This window comes from Delphinus delphis, chromosome 17 (assembly GCF_949987515.2).
Source record: "Delphinus delphis chromosome 17, mDelDel1.2, whole genome shotgun sequence".
Classification (NCBI taxonomy): domain Eukaryota; kingdom Metazoa; phylum Chordata; class Mammalia; order Artiodactyla; family Delphinidae; genus Delphinus; species Delphinus delphis.
Window position 1 is genome coordinate 80,025,445 of NC_082699.1, and position 17,799 is coordinate 80,043,243.

General features: G+C 66.0%; 2 protein-coding genes across 2 annotated transcripts in view; both read right to left on the reverse strand.

The window, feature by feature from the left end:
* Positions 1 to 1,331: 1,331 nt before the first annotated feature.
* Positions 1,332 to 10,845, reverse strand: DGAT1 (diacylglycerol O-acyltransferase 1). The gene is made up of 17 exons (XM_059995388.1): positions 10,525 to 10,845; positions 6,281 to 6,368; positions 4,163 to 4,203; positions 3,982 to 4,067; positions 3,847 to 3,899; positions 3,507 to 3,612; positions 3,245 to 3,361; positions 3,067 to 3,141; positions 2,881 to 2,984; positions 2,755 to 2,793; positions 2,612 to 2,653; positions 2,493 to 2,537; positions 2,303 to 2,415; positions 2,153 to 2,218; positions 1,973 to 2,060; positions 1,827 to 1,889; positions 1,332 to 1,734 (listed from the first exon to the last, which is right to left on the reverse strand). The coding sequence occupies exons 1-17, from the start codon at positions 10,719 to 10,721 to the stop codon at positions 1,579 to 1,581; spliced, it is 1,479 nt and encodes a 492-aa protein (XP_059851371.1). The 5' UTR covers positions 10,722 to 10,845; the 3' UTR covers positions 1,332 to 1,578.
* A 3,723-nt stretch (positions 10,846 to 14,568) lies between these two features.
* The window catches only part of SCRT1 (scratch family transcriptional repressor 1), a 3,840-nt gene continuing 609 nt past the window's right edge, over positions 14,569 to 17,799 (reverse strand). The window contains exon 2 of the mRNA XM_060035294.1: positions 14,569 to 17,787. Within this exon, the coding sequence (XP_059891277.1) occupies positions 17,240 to 17,787 (548 nt within the window). The 3' untranslated portion in view covers positions 14,569 to 17,239. The remainder of the gene's footprint in view (positions 17,788 to 17,799) is intronic.

The following is a 17,799-nucleotide window of genomic DNA, read 5'->3' on the forward strand; positions in this document are numbered from 1 at the left end:
GGGGCTGGAGGGAGGGTAGATGGGCACAGCACACCTGATCCTGAGCCTGCCTGGCTCCACTGGGCCATGTCCGTGCAGAAGTCTTTATTAAAGGACCGGGGAGGGGTCAGAGGGCCCCTAGGAACTCCATTGCCAGGTCTGCACCAGCTGGGACACAGGTGGGTGCACCGTTGTGTATCTGCCCAGCAGAGCCACCTCTGCTCTGCACTCATGTCACGAGGGGCCGGGCTGGCTTTGGCAAAAGGGAGGCGCGGGGTCTGGCAGAGGGAGGCGGTGGGAGCACAGCACCGCCCCTGCGTCAGGCAGCCACTGGTGAGCACGTGCGTGCAGCACGGGGAAGGGGCCAGAGCAGCGCACCCGATGTCCTGCCCCACCCGGCTCACGCGCTGCTCACCATTCTCCCAGCAGCCGCCAGGAGGCAAGGGTCGGGGAGATGCGGCCTGTAACCCCTTGGACTCAAAGGGCACCCCCAGGTGGCCTCCCTCTCCCCAAACCACCACCATGACCCAGAGGAGGCGAGGACCCGGGGCTGAGCAGCTTCTGGTTGGGGCAGGGGCAGCATGGCTCCGAGACCAGCACCCAGTCACCTCCTCAGACGCCCACCTTGTTGGGCTGTGGCTGTACGTCAGGGCACACGTGGCCCGGCACAGCCTCGGGGTTCCACCAGAGGTGGGAACAGGAGCCCGGGGCTGCCCCCACCTCCCTGGCAAGCTCTGGGAGCAAGGTATCCCGAAGGCCACACTCAGGATGTATCAAGTGGACCATCCAGCCCAGTCAGTGCCAGGAAAACTGGGCAGGGCTGGGAGGGGGCCGGGGAGGCCTCAAGCCAGCAGTTATCAGGGAGGCCACTGAGAGGGAGGCCCAGGACGAGGGTTGGGTCAGGCCACCTGCCTCATCCCAGAGGCCCAGAGCCCACCCCAGGTGAGCGCCCCAGCATGTGGCTGCCCCTCCCCAGGGGCCTGGGCACTTGGCCTTTGTGTCCTCTGCAGCCTTGCCTTGGAGTCTCGAGTCAGTCCTGATTCTCGGCCCTCTCGGCCTCCGGCCCCACCCCAAGCTGAAGTCCACTTCTGGGGAGCCCTCAGGCACACGGGGCCTGGGAGTTCTGAGGCCCCACCTTGTAGGACAAGAAGTCTTGGGATGCAGGGAGGTTGTGTCCTATGCCGCGCACCCCCTCCCCCCAGCCCAGCCACAGCCGGGCAACTGCTCCAGGCCCTGGGATGCCGAAGGGACCCAGATCCCCCTCCCATGGTCCAGCCCAAGGAAGGCCGCCCCCGCGGGACTGGGACGGCCACCACCTCCCAGCAGCCCCGTGCCCCGGAGGCTGAGGGAGCTCACTGTGGACAGCGCTTTATTGACACATTCAGACCCCTGGGCAGGATCGGCACAGCTCCCGACTGCTGGCACCTCCCACGGGCCCAGTCTGCCGTCCCTGAGGGGGCAGGAGGGTGCCCCATAGGGGCAGAGAGGCAGCATCGAGCAGCCAGGCCTCTCCCCAGCACACAGGTGGGGGGCCGGCTCCAGCCACGGGCAGTGAGGCAAGGCGGGCAGCCGCGGCAGGGAGGGCCGGCCCGGAGCGGCTCAGGCCGCGGCCGTCGGGGCCTCGTGGTTGAGCACGTAGTAGTCGTGGACGTACATGAGCACCGCCACCGGCTGCCCGATGATGATGGTCAGCCACACGGCCGCGTTGCCGTAGTTGCCGCGGAAGAAGCGGCCCACTATCCAGGCCAGTGGGATCTGGGGACACGGGGGCCCGGTTAGCAGGCCTCAGCGACCACGGGGCTGGCTCCCGGGCGCGGAGCGGATGCCCGGCCACGCGGGGTGCTCACCTGAGCCATCATGCCCGTGAAGGCCCAGAGGCGGAACATGCGCAGAGGGACGCTCACCAGGTACTGGGTGGGGGCGAGAGGGGCGTCAGCTTACCCCTCGGCCACCCCCGCCCGAGGTGGGGCAGACGCGCCCACAGGGCACTGACCTCGTGGAAGAAGGCCGAAGCCAGGAACACCCCCGTCCTGGCTACCCACTTGCTGCTGCCCTTCCGGAGCATGGGCTTGTAGAAGTGTCTGCAAAAGGGAGCAGCCGTGGGGCGGGCGGCCGTGGGGCGGGCGCCCGGGCCATGTGCCGCCCGCCTGCTGGCTGCAGCGCCCACACCCACCTTAGGCACCACTTGTGTACGGGGATGTTCCAGTTCTGCCAAAAGTAGGTGACGGACTCAGAGTTCCTGGGGGTCGGGAGACGGCGGGTGACCGGGCTGCGCCAGGGCCCTCCCCCCCCAGCCCCCGGCCCCACACCCAAAGCCACCCACCACCAGTCCCGATAGAACTCCCGGTCTCCGAAGTGCATGAGCTCGGCCACGGCGTTAAGGCAGGAGTGGAACAGCCAGTAGAAGAAGATGAGCCAGATGAGGTGGTTGGGGACCTGCGGGGAGGCGCGTGCCAGGTTCCAGAACACCACCACCCCGCCCCCCACATGCCCCAACCCGCCAGGCTGCTCACCGCCAGCTTCAGGAGGCGCTCGATGATGCGGGAGTGGTCCATGTCCTGCAGAGACAGGGTGCAGCTGGCTCCCTCGGCCCCGCCCTCAGACCCCACCCCGCGAGGGCCTGCCTGCTCACCTTGAAGGGCTTCATGGAGTTCTGGATGGTGGGGACCATCCACTGCAAAGAGGGCAGGGTGTCAGCTCGCTGGCCGCCCGAGCTACCCTCCTCCAGCAACTCCCCCACCCCGCACAGCGCAGCCCCCAGCCCAGCCCGCGTACCTGCTGAATCAGCCCCACCATGAGCTGCGTGAGGAACAGCTGGAGGAGGAAGCAGAGAACAGCGGGCTGAACCCCCCAGTGCCCCGTGGCCCCCCAGCCCGCGAGGGCCCCAGCCTCCAGCCTCACCATCTCAAGGAGCCGACGCAGCAGGAAACGCTTTCGGATGCGGGCGGAGCGGGGGAAGTTGAGCTCGTAACACAGGGTGGGGGCAAAGAGGAAGTAGTACAAATCTGCAACGGGAGGGTGGGGCTAGCAGGCCGAGGCCCCGGCCCCCAGCAGCGCCCCTCCCCCAGGCCCTGGCAGGGTTCTCACCTCGGTAAGTCAGGTTGTCAGGGTAGCTCACGGTGCACTGGGCGGCTCCCCCGTTGGCCTTCTTACCCGCAGCAGCTACGAGCAAGTGGCAGGGCAGGGTGAGGCTGCGATGCCGCCCGGGTCCAGCCCCACAGCAGGTGGCAGCCCCGGGTGGCCCCAGCCCCAGGCAGCCCCTCACCAGCCTTGGCCTTGGCCCTAGCCCTGCGCTGCTGTCGGCACCACAGGTTGACGTCCCGATAGGAGAACAGCTTGAGGAAGAGGATGGTGTACGCCATCAGAGCCAGCACGGAGCCCACTGCAGGAGAGGCAAGCTCAGGCCATGCACCTCCCACACTGGCCACAGGAGAGCCACGGCCACAGGGGCAGCCCCTGTGGCTCGCCTACGTCTCTCCTACGGGCCCCAGAGACAGGTTGGGATGGGGCTGAGATGGGTGGCCCACCTGGAGTGATGGACTCAAGCAGTAAGGCCACAGCCGCCGGGAAGCAGAGAATAGTGGCCAAGTTGACCACGTGCAGCAGCAGCCCTGCTGGCTCCGTCAGGGCACCCTGAGGTGGCGGGGGGGAAGCACAGTGCTCAGCCGGGGGCCCTCACTCCCCGGCCAGAGGGTCTCCCTAGGGCATGGCTGCCAGGCCTGTGGTGCAGCCCCTCCCGGGAAAGCCACACACAGCCCCAAAGCCTGGATGAGACACAGTGGGCCGGGCAGCTGGTCTGCCCTAAGTCTGGCTGGAGGGGAGCAGACCTCCGGGCAGGGCGAGGGTGGGCGTGAGGGTGCTGCTCACCACAGCCAGGCGCTTCTCCACCTGGAACGCAGCCACGGCAAAGACGTTGGCCACTGAGGACAGAAGCGCCACAGGGCAGGTTCAGGCTCGGGTCAGCCCCGTCCCCACCCGAGGCCTCCTGGGCACTCAGCTCACCAATGACCAGGCACAGGGCGGGCCAGCTGTAGGGGTCCTTCAGAAACAGAGACACCACCTGGATGGGATCCACCAGGATGCCGTACCTGCGGATGGGCAGGTGGGGGATGAGGGTCTGAGCGGGGGGAGAAGGGCGGGGCCTGAGCTGGCAGTGGGTGGGGCAGGGCCAGGGCCCACTCACTTGATGAGGTTCTCTAAAAATAACCGCGCATTGCTCAAGACCTGCAAGAGAGAGAGAGGGACACGACTCCGTCACCTCTGGCCCCGGAACAGCCACCCCAGCTCCTCCCGGCACCCGTGGGTCCCAGCAGCAGCCTCCACCCTGCAGGCCCAGCCCTGCCTGACCTCACGCCAAGCTCCAAGACTCGCCAGCCACCCCGCAGACGCCAGCGCAGGGGCGGGAAGCCCCTCGGCACTGCCCCCGGCACGCCAACAGGAGCCGCCCCGACACCAGGCATCTCCCAGATGCCTGTGTCTTCAGCAGCAGACAGAGACCCACGCCGTCCAGCAGCCCGCACCCATCCCACCGAGCTGGTGAGGGCCCCAAGGCCACAGCGACAGTCCCAAAGTCCAAGCCTGCCGGATGGAGCCACAACCCACGCCCAGGGCGCCGCCCTGCCAGTCAGGCCAGTCCTCGCAGAGCCCGGCCGTGTGGCAGGCGCTGCACCGGGAGTGCCCACGCCCTGTGGGCCAGAGTCCTGAGGGGCCGGGGGAAGCTGGGCCTGGAACGCCACACTGTGACTCACGCCCCTGCCCGCCTCGGCCATTCCTGCGGCAACAGCAGCTGAGGATGGAGCCCCATCACAACAAGCTCTTGCCTTAGCCGGTGGCTGGGGGCCTGGCTTTCCTCTGCAGGGACGGGGACCTGCTCCCTCACCCCACAAGGCACAGGCCCCGTGCAGGTTACGGAAGGGTCCGCAGAAAAGTGATGCTTCTCCAGGGGACACTGGTGGGGTCCCTTACCTGGCAAGGTTCACGAGGAGGTGAACAAGCTCAGAGATGCAGGGGCCAGCTGCCACACCCTCTCCCAGTCACACGCCTGAGCGGCCAGCTTACCAGGACGCACGCGGTCCTACGGTGTCACCCCACCTGGCGGTGGCCTGTCCTGAGAGCTCACAGCAGGCGAGAGCTGGAGCTGCAAACAGGCAGCACCCACCTGGAGGCCCAGGCTGCAGAGGGGACGCAGCGCGGGATGCGCGTCTCCTACAGGAAGGGTGTGGCAGAGGTACCAGAAGCAGGGGGAAGGCTTTGGGGCGACACCAAAGGGCCAGGCAGGCCCAGGGGCTGCAGGGGAGCAGACAGTGCCGCCCAGGCAGCTGAGGGCCCGCCCCACACGACCCCCTCTTCACAAACCCAGCCTCGGCCGGCAACGGCCTCCAGAGACCAGGGACACGTCATCTCCTGGGTCTGGGCTGGCCAATGGCCCGCCCTCCCCTTGCCCAGCCAGCTTCTCACCCACCAGGCTGCACGGTGCCCCACAGCTCCCCAGGGAGCCTCCTGGGGCCACAGGCAGGGAAGGTGCGGGAGCCCCTTGCACACGGGCAGCCGCGGGAGCCACGCCCAAGACAGGCAGACACGTCGGGTGGAGGGTCAAGGGTGATGTGCCACGTCAGCCCTGAGTGGCGGGGGCAGAGCCCAGAGAGGCCCCTGCCCCCTGCCCCGCCCGAAGGCTGTACCCTGGAGCGCTGGACTCTAGCTGCCAAATGCCGGAGGAGCGGGGCCCCTGAAGCAGTGGCCTCGACCAGGCCGCAGAGCGAGGCAGGCGCGGGGCTCCCCACTCTCACCCTCCTGAGACTGAGGGAGGGGAGCCCGGGGCTAGAACCGTATTCTCACCCCTGCTCCTCCAAGTCCAGGCCTGCCCGGGGGCTCCACGCCCATGAGGGCCATTTGGAACAGAAGAGGAAACTCTTCGCGGAGCCCCAAGACCACTCACACGCGCTGCCAGGAGGCCCTGCACCCACAGCACCCCTTCCACAGCCCCAAGGCCCACCAGCCCATCTACTCCTTCCTGCCCCCACGCCAAGCCAGAGAAGCCCCTCAGGAGACCCCAGCCCCTCGGGCACAGCCCACGGCACAAAGGCTCCCACGCTAGCCCTGCAGGCGTCTCCTGGGATTCAACAGGGACAAGGGTTGAGTGTGTGCCCTCCGGGAGCCCAGTATACGGCCGCTGCAGGCACCGCCACCGCGATCCCCCTCCACTCAGCCCAGCCACAAAAGCTCTGGCCACCCGCCCCAGGGGGCAGAGCTCGTGCCCCGCCTGGCCACAGGGACACCTGCTCCAAGATGCCACCCTACTTACCAGCATCACCACACACCAATTCAGGATGCCACGGTAGTTGTTGAAGCCACTGTCAGAGCTGAACAGAGAATCCTGCAGGCGGTGGCACCTGGAAAGCAGGAGTGGGCACCCGCAGGGCCCAAGGCAGTGAGAACCTCGAGCGAGGCCCAAAGCAGGCCCATGCCTCCCAGCACTGGCAGACACCTGTGAACCTGGCCACACCCAGCCCCTCACTCTGGGCAGCGCACGCCCATCTGCCCACCAGCCTACTCCCCAACTGTCACCAGAGAGGGGCCAGGCCGTGCCAAGCTCTCAGGGACACCCAGAGGCCTGCCGCTCCACACTGCAGGTGGGCGGGGCACGCCACAGGCAGGAGCTGGCTACGGGGCGGCTGGAGTCCCCCAGGCTGGGAGCACCCCTCCCCCCGCAGCTGCCTCTGGTTGCCGCCACCCTCGCTGGCTAAGGAGTGCTGATGGCCCACAGGAAGAGTCCACCCCAGGGGTCCGGGGGCCCATCCGGCAATGCTGGACAGATGGGGGGGTGCGAATCTGCCTTTGCAGTCAGCCCAGCCCACCACCCAGTGAGCCAAGGGCCCCACTCCAACCGCCTCCTCCCTCCATCTGGCCCACACAGGTCCCAGCGGGCACCAGCACCCAGGCACTGGACGCCTGATGGCAGGGAGGTCTACAGTAGAAGCCAGCAGAGGCGCTTTCGGTGCCCCCCGCCCTTGAGCGCTCCCACCCAGCGCCGGGGCTGGGGGACACAGACGCAGACCCTCACGTCCCTGCCTGACCCTCAGGGCGAGGCAGAGGTGGAGGGGCCACAGCACGGCGGGGCAAGGCTCAGACCTCGTGCCGGTCCTTGGCGGCAGCCCCGCCTCACCCCGAGTGCCCTGCCACCAGGAGGCCTTCCACGGCATTGAGCAAGGCCTCCGGTTTTGTAAGAGAAGCCAGGGCCTCCCCTTCCCTCCTGTGGACACAGCTCCACCTCAAGAGGCAGCTGGGGCACAGGAGAAGACAGGGCCTCCGGGGGTGGCCCTGCCTCTGTGGCAGGCCTGGCTACGGCTGGGGTCAGCACTCAGACAGCCGCACCCAGGAGATGAGGGCCAGGGAGGACGAGACACCACTCAGCATCTTCAGCCAGGGCAGTGCTGACGGTCTGACCTCTGCCTTCCCAGACCGAGGTCTGCCCCCACCTGGCCCACCCGCCTCTCCCAGTCACAGCCCTGGCCTCCTCGCACCAGCCCTCCAGCGCCATCCTGGAGCACGCGCAGCGGGGCTGTGAGCTCCACCCCAGGCGCTCTGCCTTTCGAAGAGGCAAGCAGAGCTCCAAGGCCCAGCTCCCCAGACAGGACAGTCTCTGGGCCTCTCCACTGGCCGGGCTTGCCCAGAACCCTCCCCCAAATTCAAGCCCAGTCGCTTTTACTGGAAACGTCCCAAAGCCACCTCATGCTACAAGCTGCCAACCGCCATCTGCATGTCCACGCCCGGCTCGACACGCCCAGGGGACTGTTTCACAACAGCGTGACCCCTGCCCGCTTTGGGCCACCGAGAAGACCACGCTGACTTTATCTGCAGCAATCTCTAAGATGAAACTGGGGGTGAGGGAGCGGTGGCATTTTCCAAACCTGACAACAAGTAACATTATAAAAGCTCTCCCAGATCGCTGCTGTCAAGCTCCTAAGGCCTTCCCCAAGCCACCCACACCCGCCCCTCAGGTCCCTCCACCGGCCTTCTGACGACCCCCAACCCAGGCAGCTCTGTGCCCCCAGAGGTCGGAGGGCCCGACCCAGGGAAGGAAGCCCACCGCCCACCAATCCCCACAGAGGTCCAGCCTTGCCGATGCAGTCAGCTGCAGTGGACCAGAGGGCACCAGGCATGGTTGGCATGGACGCGGGGCCTGGCCGCCTCGCCCAGAGCTCTGTCACCCTCTCCCCTACTGCAGGCGCTGCCCACGCCTCTGTGCCCTCCAGCGGCCTGCCCACCTGCTCCCAAGTCCCACCCAGCCAGCAGGGCCATTCTAACTCATCACAGGTATCACCTCTTTCACCACCTCACACCAGCACTGGGAGGCGGGCACACAGGGAAACTGAGGCTCACTGAGGTTCAAAGTCTGCCCAGAGGCACAGCCCCAAGTGTGGACCACACACGCGGGACCACACGGTCCAGCTCCAGGGCCAGTTAGAACAAGGAGGGGGCAGGGTGCCAGCTCGCCTCCCAGCTGCCACCCCCTTGGCACTTCCTCCAGTTGGGTGGGCTCCCCGTGTCCTCAGTCCCTGCTAGAGAGGGAGAAACAGAGGACACCCCAGAGACAAACCCCTGGGAGAGCCCACGACAAGAAGGCCCCGCCTGGAGGGCCCGTGAACCAAGGGCTGGAGAGCGCACAGGCGACTGTGGTGCACCTGAAAGGAATGAGCTGAGAGGCAGGGCTAGAGGGGCGGCCCTCCTTCCGGCCCCACCCAGAGCGTGACCGCCCCGGCCAGGCCAAGGTGAGCAGGAAGTGTCGGGAGGGGAGGGAGGAAGAAGGGGGAGGAACAAGCAGGGAGGAGAGGCGGCAGGTGAGAGGAAGATGACAGGGAGGAGGGGCGGCGGAGGCCGGATGCCAAGCGGGCAGACAGAGCAAGGCCTGGTTCTGCCCCAGGAGACCCAACCCCTGCGGTATCTGGCATGAGGGACAAGCGCACAGAGCCTGTGTGTCCTGCAGACCCGAGGGGACTGTGGCCCATCCCTGCCACCTCCAGCTCCTCTTCCCAAGGGTCCCAGCCTTGACGGTGGGCAGTCGGGGCTCCTGCTGGCTCAGCCCAACTAGCAGGAGTACAGGGGAGGCTTCTGGCCACCTGACCTGCGTAGAGCAGGAAAGTGACTGCCCGCCCAGGGTGACAGCTTGGCCCAAAGCTGGCACACTCCCCCCATCTCATACAAAATGACCCCAAATCCCACCCCCTCCAGAGGGAGATGGAGCCAGCCACGCCCCTGCCTCCTGGAGAGGATAATGTGGGGAGGTGGCAGAGGGGACTCCAGGACACTCCTATCCTTTGCATCCTCCCTCAGTCCCACCTCAGGCCCACAGGAAGCCAGCACCCCTCAGGAGAGCCGCCCTCATGAACTCTGCGCCAGACCTTTGCCCACACTGCTCAGTGCTGAGATTATCTTATCTCCCAGGTGAACTGTGCGCACCCCAAGGGCAAGGACAGTGCCCGCACCACAGCTGCCTTTGCCCATCCCCTCCCCACAGTACCCAGTGAAGAAAGCCTCGGTTCTTCTTTCATGAGAGAGCAAATCCTTGCCAACCCACTGACAGGTTGCCCACTTCCTCCTTGATAATCTCTAGCTCTGGAGCTGCTTCCAAAGCCAGAGTCCCTGAGGGCCCCTGGGCCGGGAAGGCTCCGGTGGGGGGAGGGGGCGTGGAGGACGACAAAGCGACCGCCTGGAGCCAGCTGCAGGACTTAGCCAATGCCCAGGTGGGCCAGGTCCTCGCCATCAGCCACAGCTTGCTCCCCACGCGCTTCCCATGAGTCCTTCAGCTAAGCAGGGAGACCACCTGTGGGTGTGCCCACTTCAAACCCTTCTCCTGTACCCCAGCCAGGGGTGAGAGTCCCAATACAGGACCCATCTCTGACCCTAGAGCAGGCATTTGTGCTGGTAATATAAGCAGGACCCCAGGCCAATCAATCGCTGGGTAAAGGATGAGGGACCTTTGAGAAGACCATTCTTGGGAGGGTCTGCAAGGAATGAGAAACCCTCTCGCATTGCCCCCTGCCCCTTTCCTCAGGCAGTCCCAAGCTCCTGCTGGCCCACTCCCCAGCCAGCCCACCCTCCTCTGGGAGCCTTATCTACCCACAAGGCACCCCTCATAGCCCTCAGGAGGGGCCCCCTTCATCACACACCGCCAGACGCCATCCATCTCCTTCCAGGAAGAAGACAGTACGGGTGGCTGGAACCAGCCCACCTCGGGCTCCAGGTTCTGGGCTCACCCTGGGAAAGAGCCTCAGGACCCACCTAAAGATGGGCAGGGGGGGGCGTCTGGAAGCTGGGCCGGCTCCCCTCGGCGCCCCCACCTGTGTGACTCTGTCAGGCGACTCTCCACCCCTAACCTCTCCCTAAGTTTCCCCGCGGAGGCCCAAGGGGCACACCTGTCCACGCAAAGTCCGGAAGCCAGGCTCTCGGGCTCGGAATCCGAGCTGCGGCGGACACGCCTGGGGGAACAGCGAGGGTCGCGCAGGCCCCGGGTCGGGGTCAAAGGTTAGGGGTCAGGCGCACCGCTACCTCAAATCCCACTGGCCGCTGCCCACGTCGACGTCTCCGTCCTTGTCCTTCTCCGGGGCAGGCGCGTCCCCCCCGGCGCCCACGTCCCGTACCTCCTCTTCCGCCGCTGCCGCCGCGGGCCCGCTGCCGCCCTGGCTCGAGGGCCGCGACCCCGTCCTCCGGCGCCGGGAGCCGCTTGCGCCGCTGCGATCGCCCATGGCCTCAGCCCGCACCCAGCCGCGGCGGAGTCGTGGTCCACCGCGCTCGCAGCGCCCGAGGCCCGAGGCCCCGCCTCCGGTCCCTCGGCCAGAGGCCGCCACCGCCCCCTGTCGGCCGCCGTAGCCTGCGCCGCCAATCAGCGCGCAACCGCCGGGTCCTCCCCGAGCCCGCGGCAGCGTCGCTCCCGGAGCTGCTAACTGGCCCGTGGCCGCGGCGCGCGTCCATTTGTAGTCCACTGGCGCGCGGGGCACGCTGGGAGTTGTAGTCTCATGGCGCAAGCCGGAGCGCGGAGGCGGGCGCGCAGCCAGGGGCGGACGCTGCTCCCCGAGGGCCTCGGCGGAAAACGCGCGGCTTCCTGGCAGCTGGAAGCCCCTCCTGACCGCTGCCTGACCCTTGTCCCGCTCTTTCAACGCAGGGTTTCGTCATGCCTCAGCCCAGGCGCGGGGTGTGGGGATGTAGGTTATTTATGAAATGCCTCGTGCGTTACTGTCAGACAGACACCTAGGGCGTTGATGCTCCGCGAGCCCTCTAGTTACTACCGTAGGCCCCCGCTTTTCCTCCGCTTAGGTTGTTCAGACAAGCGCCAGGCCAAAGGATGGAGCGAGAGAAAGGCCCCAGGCCCCGCGTCCCGGGTACCTCCACCTGGCCCACCTACGCCCAGGGCAGCACTTCTCCCCTGCAGGCCCAGGACGGGGAAGGGCAAGGGTGCTGCCCTCGCCCCCACAATGGGCACGCCCGGCCCGCCTCTCCACCCAGCCCCCTTCTGCCCTCGTCCGCAGACTTGCAGAGCTTCCCGCCTTTCGCACCCGGGCCAGTTTTGCCAGGGCGTGGGGATCCTGAAGTGCCAGTTCGCGGCGGCCCAGAGGCTTCTGTGTCATTGCACAGTCTGCAGTCATCCAGTCGTTAAATGAAGCAACTAATACACCATAACAACTGCACGGGGAGAACCGTGGGCGGGCAAGTCCAGTCCCACTTGGCTTGACCTGCATTTTGCAAAGAGCATGGAGTGTGAGTATCCTGGATTTCCGGATGCGAGGGTTCACTGGGGGCTCAGGCCTGGTTTACCCAAGAAACACCCCTAGCCGCAGAACCCACTCCATTCACTCCTCTGAGGTAAGCAAGGCTGAGAAGATCACCTCTCTGAAAGCAAATAAACCCAGAGGCTCAGCCTGAGGTCAGCCCTCCTTCCCGCCCGGCTTGCCCTGGATCCATCACCTCCACGGACAGGCACCTGGGCCCCCTGGTGACACGTGCTTCTGCCACCGGACCATTTGCGACTTATAGCAGCCTGGCATCCCTTCCTGGCAGGCTGAGGCTACCTTGCAGGTGTTTTCGAGTAGCCTGCTAAAGGGACCGCCCTCATTGGGCGCCAGAACCCCTCCTGCGTGCCCACATGGCCCAGCCTCGGCGGGTCAGGACCAGCCCCGTCTCTTATCCAGTGTCCAAGAACGTTCGTCTGTTCCTAGGCAGACCTGAGCCAGGGGGAGCTAGGCCTTTCTGAGTACTGATCCCAAGGGAGGTCGGACGCAGGAGAGGGTCCTCTCGGGAGCCCGCAGCGTAGGGGTGAGCCCTGGGAGCTCTGGCCCTCCCTCCCAATGACCTCTCCCAGGCAGCTAGTGGTAAGCTCCCCACCCACGCCCACGTGTCTCCGCGCACCTTCTGGCCCTGCCATCCTCCAATAAAGAGCCAAGACTAGAGGGCCGGCCCGGACTGGCACGCTGATTGGTAGAGGAGAAGATCGACGGCTCAGGCTGCCAGTAGGCCCAGAGAGGCTGAGCGCAGTAGCCAACGAGGAGTGAAGGGCCGTGTTAGAAGCGGCTGCCTGTGTCCGCGTCCAGGCTCCAAGTCGTCGGCAGACAAGAAGCAGTAGGAGTGAGGGGACCAGGGTGGACTGGGGGCCGTCAGAAAGGACCGATCTGACCGGGGCCTGTGGGGGAACCAAGGGTTCCACCACCGAAGTTGAGAGCAAGATGAAGGCCTCGAGCCAATGGGAACGCAGGGGCTGTGAAGGCACCAATAAGGAAGAGCCCCTGTGCCAGCGGGGTGCAGGGCCTGTCTGAGGGAGGCGGAGGCCTGTGGTTGATAGTGGGCGGGACTTCTAGGAGGGAGGTGGGGCCTACGCCAGCCCCGCCCACAGCCCCAGCACCTCAGGATCCTGGGTGCGGTGCGGCCCAGACCCACAGGGGAGAGGCAAAAGGTCAAGGTAGGTGAGGTTGTTTGGGGACAAATGTGTGCATGAGGAGTTGTCGAAGAAAGCTCAGTGGCGAGTTTCCCTGCTGGTGGAAGCAACACCTGGCCCGGGGTGAGGAACCTGCAGGTCTGGTCGAATAAAGGGCTGGAAGCGTTTTGGGGTTTAGAAAGGGCCTCGAGCTGACACTAGGTTGGAGGCACCGCGGGCAGGCCAAGGAAGCCTGTGAGGGAAGACACTGGACATGGTGACCAGCAGCCTGTTCTCTGGAATGCAAAGTTCTGTCCATGGACACCTGTGGAGACAAGCGTGGGCTCGTCCCAGGCACCGGGGAGGCAGCCTCCATCCTTCCACCCCCACTGCCCCTTAGAGTCTTGGAGAAGCAGAAACAGTCAATCCAGACCCCGAAGCTGAGGAGCCCTGGGGAGGAGTGGACCTCTGAGAGCCTTCCTCCCTGCCATTGGTGCCCACCCAGGTGTGAATCTGAGTTTAGGATGGGTGGGGTATTGGGCAGGGCTTAAGTCAAAGGCAGCTCTTGGACAAGTTGTTCCTCCCCCTGAGGCTCAGTCTTCATATGCAAATTAGGCAATGCTTCCTACCTATCCTCTACCAATACTGGGGGCTTTCCTGAGGTTGTTAAGGCTGATGACGCTCCCCAGAAGGGGGCGCCCACCTCCAGGTGAGCCCCACCCTGAGCAGCAGGCCCACAGGCTATGGTCTGTTGCAGGTCAGTCTCCCCTGCTGTCCATACCAGTGGAGTCTGGGTGGGCCTGTCCCCTGCCAGTGTGCAGACAGCTGCTCTGGGCCTGGGATGACCTGGTTTGACCACATGTCTCCAAAGATGTGGGACCTCTCAGCTCATGCCTACCTCCCTGGGTGCCGAGGGCATTTGCTGCGGTAGGAGTCCATGTCCCTGGGCTCTCTGAGCCCAGCACAGCCCTGCCCCTCATCTCCTCAACATGACGTCCTGTCTAGAGCCCGAGGGCTGTGGGTGGCTGTGGGCGGCTGTGGGAACTCCTATGACCCCTGGGCACCTCCTCCCCAGAGCCAGCCTGGCCCAGCTACCTATGGAGGGCTCCTCAGTGTGGGAACATATCCCCTGAGTCTGGGAGTCAGGATGTGGACAGCAGGCTGCAGGAAGGGGTCAGACCCCACACCCTCTGCTGTCCCCATGTTCTCCAGTGGCATCGAGGAAGGCTCGCTGGTGGCTGTCAGGCCTGTAGGGACAGCAGGAGCCCCTACAGGAAGAGTGGGGGTGTCCCAGGCCACAGGATTACAGGCCCTGCTGCACCTCCTCTGGCCATTCTAGATCAGTCCCGGGCCAGATCTGACTGTAGCCTCCCCAGTTCCTGGCACAGAGCAGAGTCACCTGCCACAGGAGAAATGCTAACTGCCTTGCCTTCAGGGGTCTGACAAGCCGGCCCTCCAGGGTGGAAGACTGCCTTCTCGCAAAAGAAGACACGGGCGCACCCCAGCAAAAGGCAGCGGCGCGACTCCAAGGCTGTGTGGGTAGGGTGCCACTCCCAGCGCTGGGCCTGCGCCTGCCCCGACCTCTTACGAGCGGCAGGACCCGGAAGACGCCTCCTAGGTGACCCCAGTGCCCCCTGCTGCGCGGGCCCAGCCCTGTATACATCAGCCCGACACTCCGAGTTCTATCAAGAGTGGCATTTATTCTCCTCGTGGAGGTGCGGTGCTCCGGGGAGCTGGTGCTATTGTGCTTAGGAAGGAGGTCTGTCCGTCCGTCCGTCTGTCCGGCCGGCCCGGCCCCAAACGGGGGCGGAAGAGGGGCGCGGCCCGAGTAAAAATCCCGGCCTGTTCCGGGTGGGAGTATGTACAAGGCGGCGGGGCGCAGGCGGGGGTGGGGGCGGGGCGGGCCGGCGGCCGCAGCCCCCACCCGAGGGCCCCCGCATCTCGGGCCCTACTCGTAGAATCAGTACAAAATAGGTGCTACCTAAACGTTCCTTCTACCTGAATTCGCTAAGTCGGTTATTGTGCTGCTTAGTTATGGGGGCGGGAGGGGGCCCATGGCTTTCCACGGCGGCGGCGGGGTGTGGGGAGAAGCGGGAGACCCTGGCCGGCCCACAGCCCTCCGGCCTTCTCCTTAGGTAGGTAGATAGGCATGTGGGGTAGAGTGGGGTGCCTGTGTGTGCGTGTGCATGCAGGTGTGCCCAGCGCAAGCGGGGCAGGCCCCAGCTTGGGAGCTGTGTGAACACCAAGCTGGGAGGTAGGGGTCTTGGACGTGGGCTCTGCTGTGTGGCCTCTCAGGTCCAGGTGCCCCGCTGCAGGAGCAGCGGAGTAGCAGCTGGGCTTGGTACCCACGGGGATGGGGCTAGCCAGGTCAAATGCTCCAGCGTGCACCTTTTCTTCTGGCCTGGAGCCCTGGACTGACGTGACAGAGCCCTCATTGCCAGGGGATGGAAGGAATGGGATTCGGTATGGGTGGCCCTGGTGGCGCTGGGCCTTGGGGCCCTCGGTCTGTGCCACCTGAGCTGAGAACCCAGGCCCAAGTCAAAGGCAGAGCCCCACTGCCCCCAGCACTAGCTCGGCGCTGGGGCGGGGAGGAGTGAGGGGCCACGGTTAGGTCTAGGGACCGCGGCTCTCTCTGCACCTGCGGCCATCCCTGGCCCACCCAAGCCCGTTGGGCCCGTCACAAACGTACACACACACACACACACACACACACACACACACACCCCGCAGGTCGCCACGTCCCTAGCGGACTCAGAAGGGGGCCTGGAACATAGTTGGTGCCTAATGAAGGATTGGTGGGTGATGGACGACTGAAGGAGGGGTCTTGGGGGGCAACCACCCCGCCCCGCCCCTGAAACCATTACACCCGCCGGCCTCTGCCGTGGGGGGGAGGAGGAGGAGGAGGGAGGAGGAGGGGGAAGAAAGTCTGCGCGTCCGGCCCCGCGCAGCGTCCCTGATCTAGGGGCCTATGGGGTGGGTGGGGCAGGGGGATACCTGATTCTCAGTAACTCTAGAGGCGGCGGCAGCTTCGCATGCAGTGCGCATTATTGCTCTATAGTCGGCTTCGGACTAACTAAGAGGGACAGGGAGCGGGCAGCCCCGGGAAGGGACGGGAGGTGGGTGGGGCTGCATGCAGTGACGTCACAAAGGCGGCGGCCAATGGGGCGGGCCCTTGGGGCGGTGTCGCCGCCGAGGCTTTGGCATAGACGGGCGTAAGTTGGCAACAGAGTGAGGGCGGGGCCTGGGGTTCCAGGGAGGGGACCGGCCTCTGAGAGGCGGGGCCTGAGGCTCCCAAGAGGCGGAGCCCGGGTGGGGCGGGGTTCAGGGGCGGGGAAAGTGATCCAGGACATCCCAAACCCCTGGCGTCGGCGGGAAGGATAGGGGCCGCAGCGCCCCTTCCCTGACCCGAGTGCAATCCGTTCATAAATATAACGTACAAATACAGAAAGAAACCCGACGCATCCGCAACCCCCCCCCAGGGGGCTTTACCCGCAAAGCGAATACAGAGAGGTGTGTAGAGGGCTGTGCCCAGGCCTGCCTGCCGGGCCCCAGAAATCCGTCCTCCAACACCGAATGCCCGGGTACGAGGGAGGGGGCCCCGGGGCAGGGCGGGAGCGGGTTCTGAGGAGGTCGGATAAGTCCATGCGATTTGATATGCGTCATTATTATTCGTTATGGAGGACAGAGCCCGGGAAGCTGGGCTGGAAGAATTCGGATTTGGCAGGGGATGCGAGGCGAGGGTAGGAGAGCGGCTCGGACTGAGGCCCCAGAAGGAACCCAAGGGAGAGAGGTGCCGCCATCCGCCCCCCTCCCCGATCCCCAACGCGTCTAACACTCCTGGGGTTCAACGAACACTGAGGAGTAGGGACGCCTCTGCAGCCCCCCATCCTGCCCCTCCCCCGCCTGCTGCTGGGGAGGGACCGGCTCCCTGGACGTCTAGGCCGCAGGCCTGGCCCTGGAAGGCTTGGGAAGGGGTGGGGAAGACCTGAGTCTCTGCGACACGATCCAGGGGCGCAGAAGAGGGAGGAAGGGGGCGCTCCCTACCTCACCCCACCCCGGTCTTCAGAGACCTAACTCGGAGATGAGGTTCGGTTCTGGGTCTCCTCGACCCTATTGCTGGGAAAAAGCCTGGGGCACCCTGGAGGGGAAGGGAGGGGGCTCGGGGTGGGTCTCCCCTCGGGACCCTATTGCTTGAAGGGGCCGGCAGGGCCCCCGGCGGGCGGGGCGGGGCCGGGCCCCCTCCCCCTATTGCTGTGAGGAGGGGCCCGCCCTCCGGCCCCTCCGCCCGTTCGCCGGCGGAGACCTCCCTGGGGGCCCGTATTGCTGAGAGCCGACCCGGCCGGCGGAGGCCACGCCGCCCTAGGCCTGCACGGGGCTGAGCTGAGGCGCCGCGGCGGGCGCCGGGGCCGGGGGGCCGGCGGCGGCGGCGCCCTTGAAGCAGGCCGACTCGTAGTGCTTGTTGAGATAGGACTTGAGCGCGAAGCTCTTCTTGCAGCGCTTGCACTGGAAGTGCTTGAAGGCCGAGTGCGTCTGCATGTGCGCGCGCAGGTTGGAGCGGTCGGCGAAGGCCTTGCCGCAGTGCGCGCAGCCGAAGGGTTTCTCGCCGGTGTGGGAGCGCATGTGGCCCTGCAGCAGCCAGGGCCTGGAGAAGGCCTTGCCGCACACGCCGCACTTGTGGCGCAGGTCGTGCGTGAGCAGGTGCATGGCCATGGCCGGCATGGACACGTACACCTTGCCGCACGTCGGGCAGCGCCGCGCCAGCTGACTGTCCAGGCTGCGGTGCGTCTGCTTGTGGCGGCTCAGGTTCGACGACGTGGCGTACGTTTTGCCGCACTCGCCGCACGCATGCCGGCCTCCCGCGCTGCCGGCCCCAGGCCCCGCACGCGCCTCGGTGCTCGCCCCCGCGCGCGGCCGCCCCG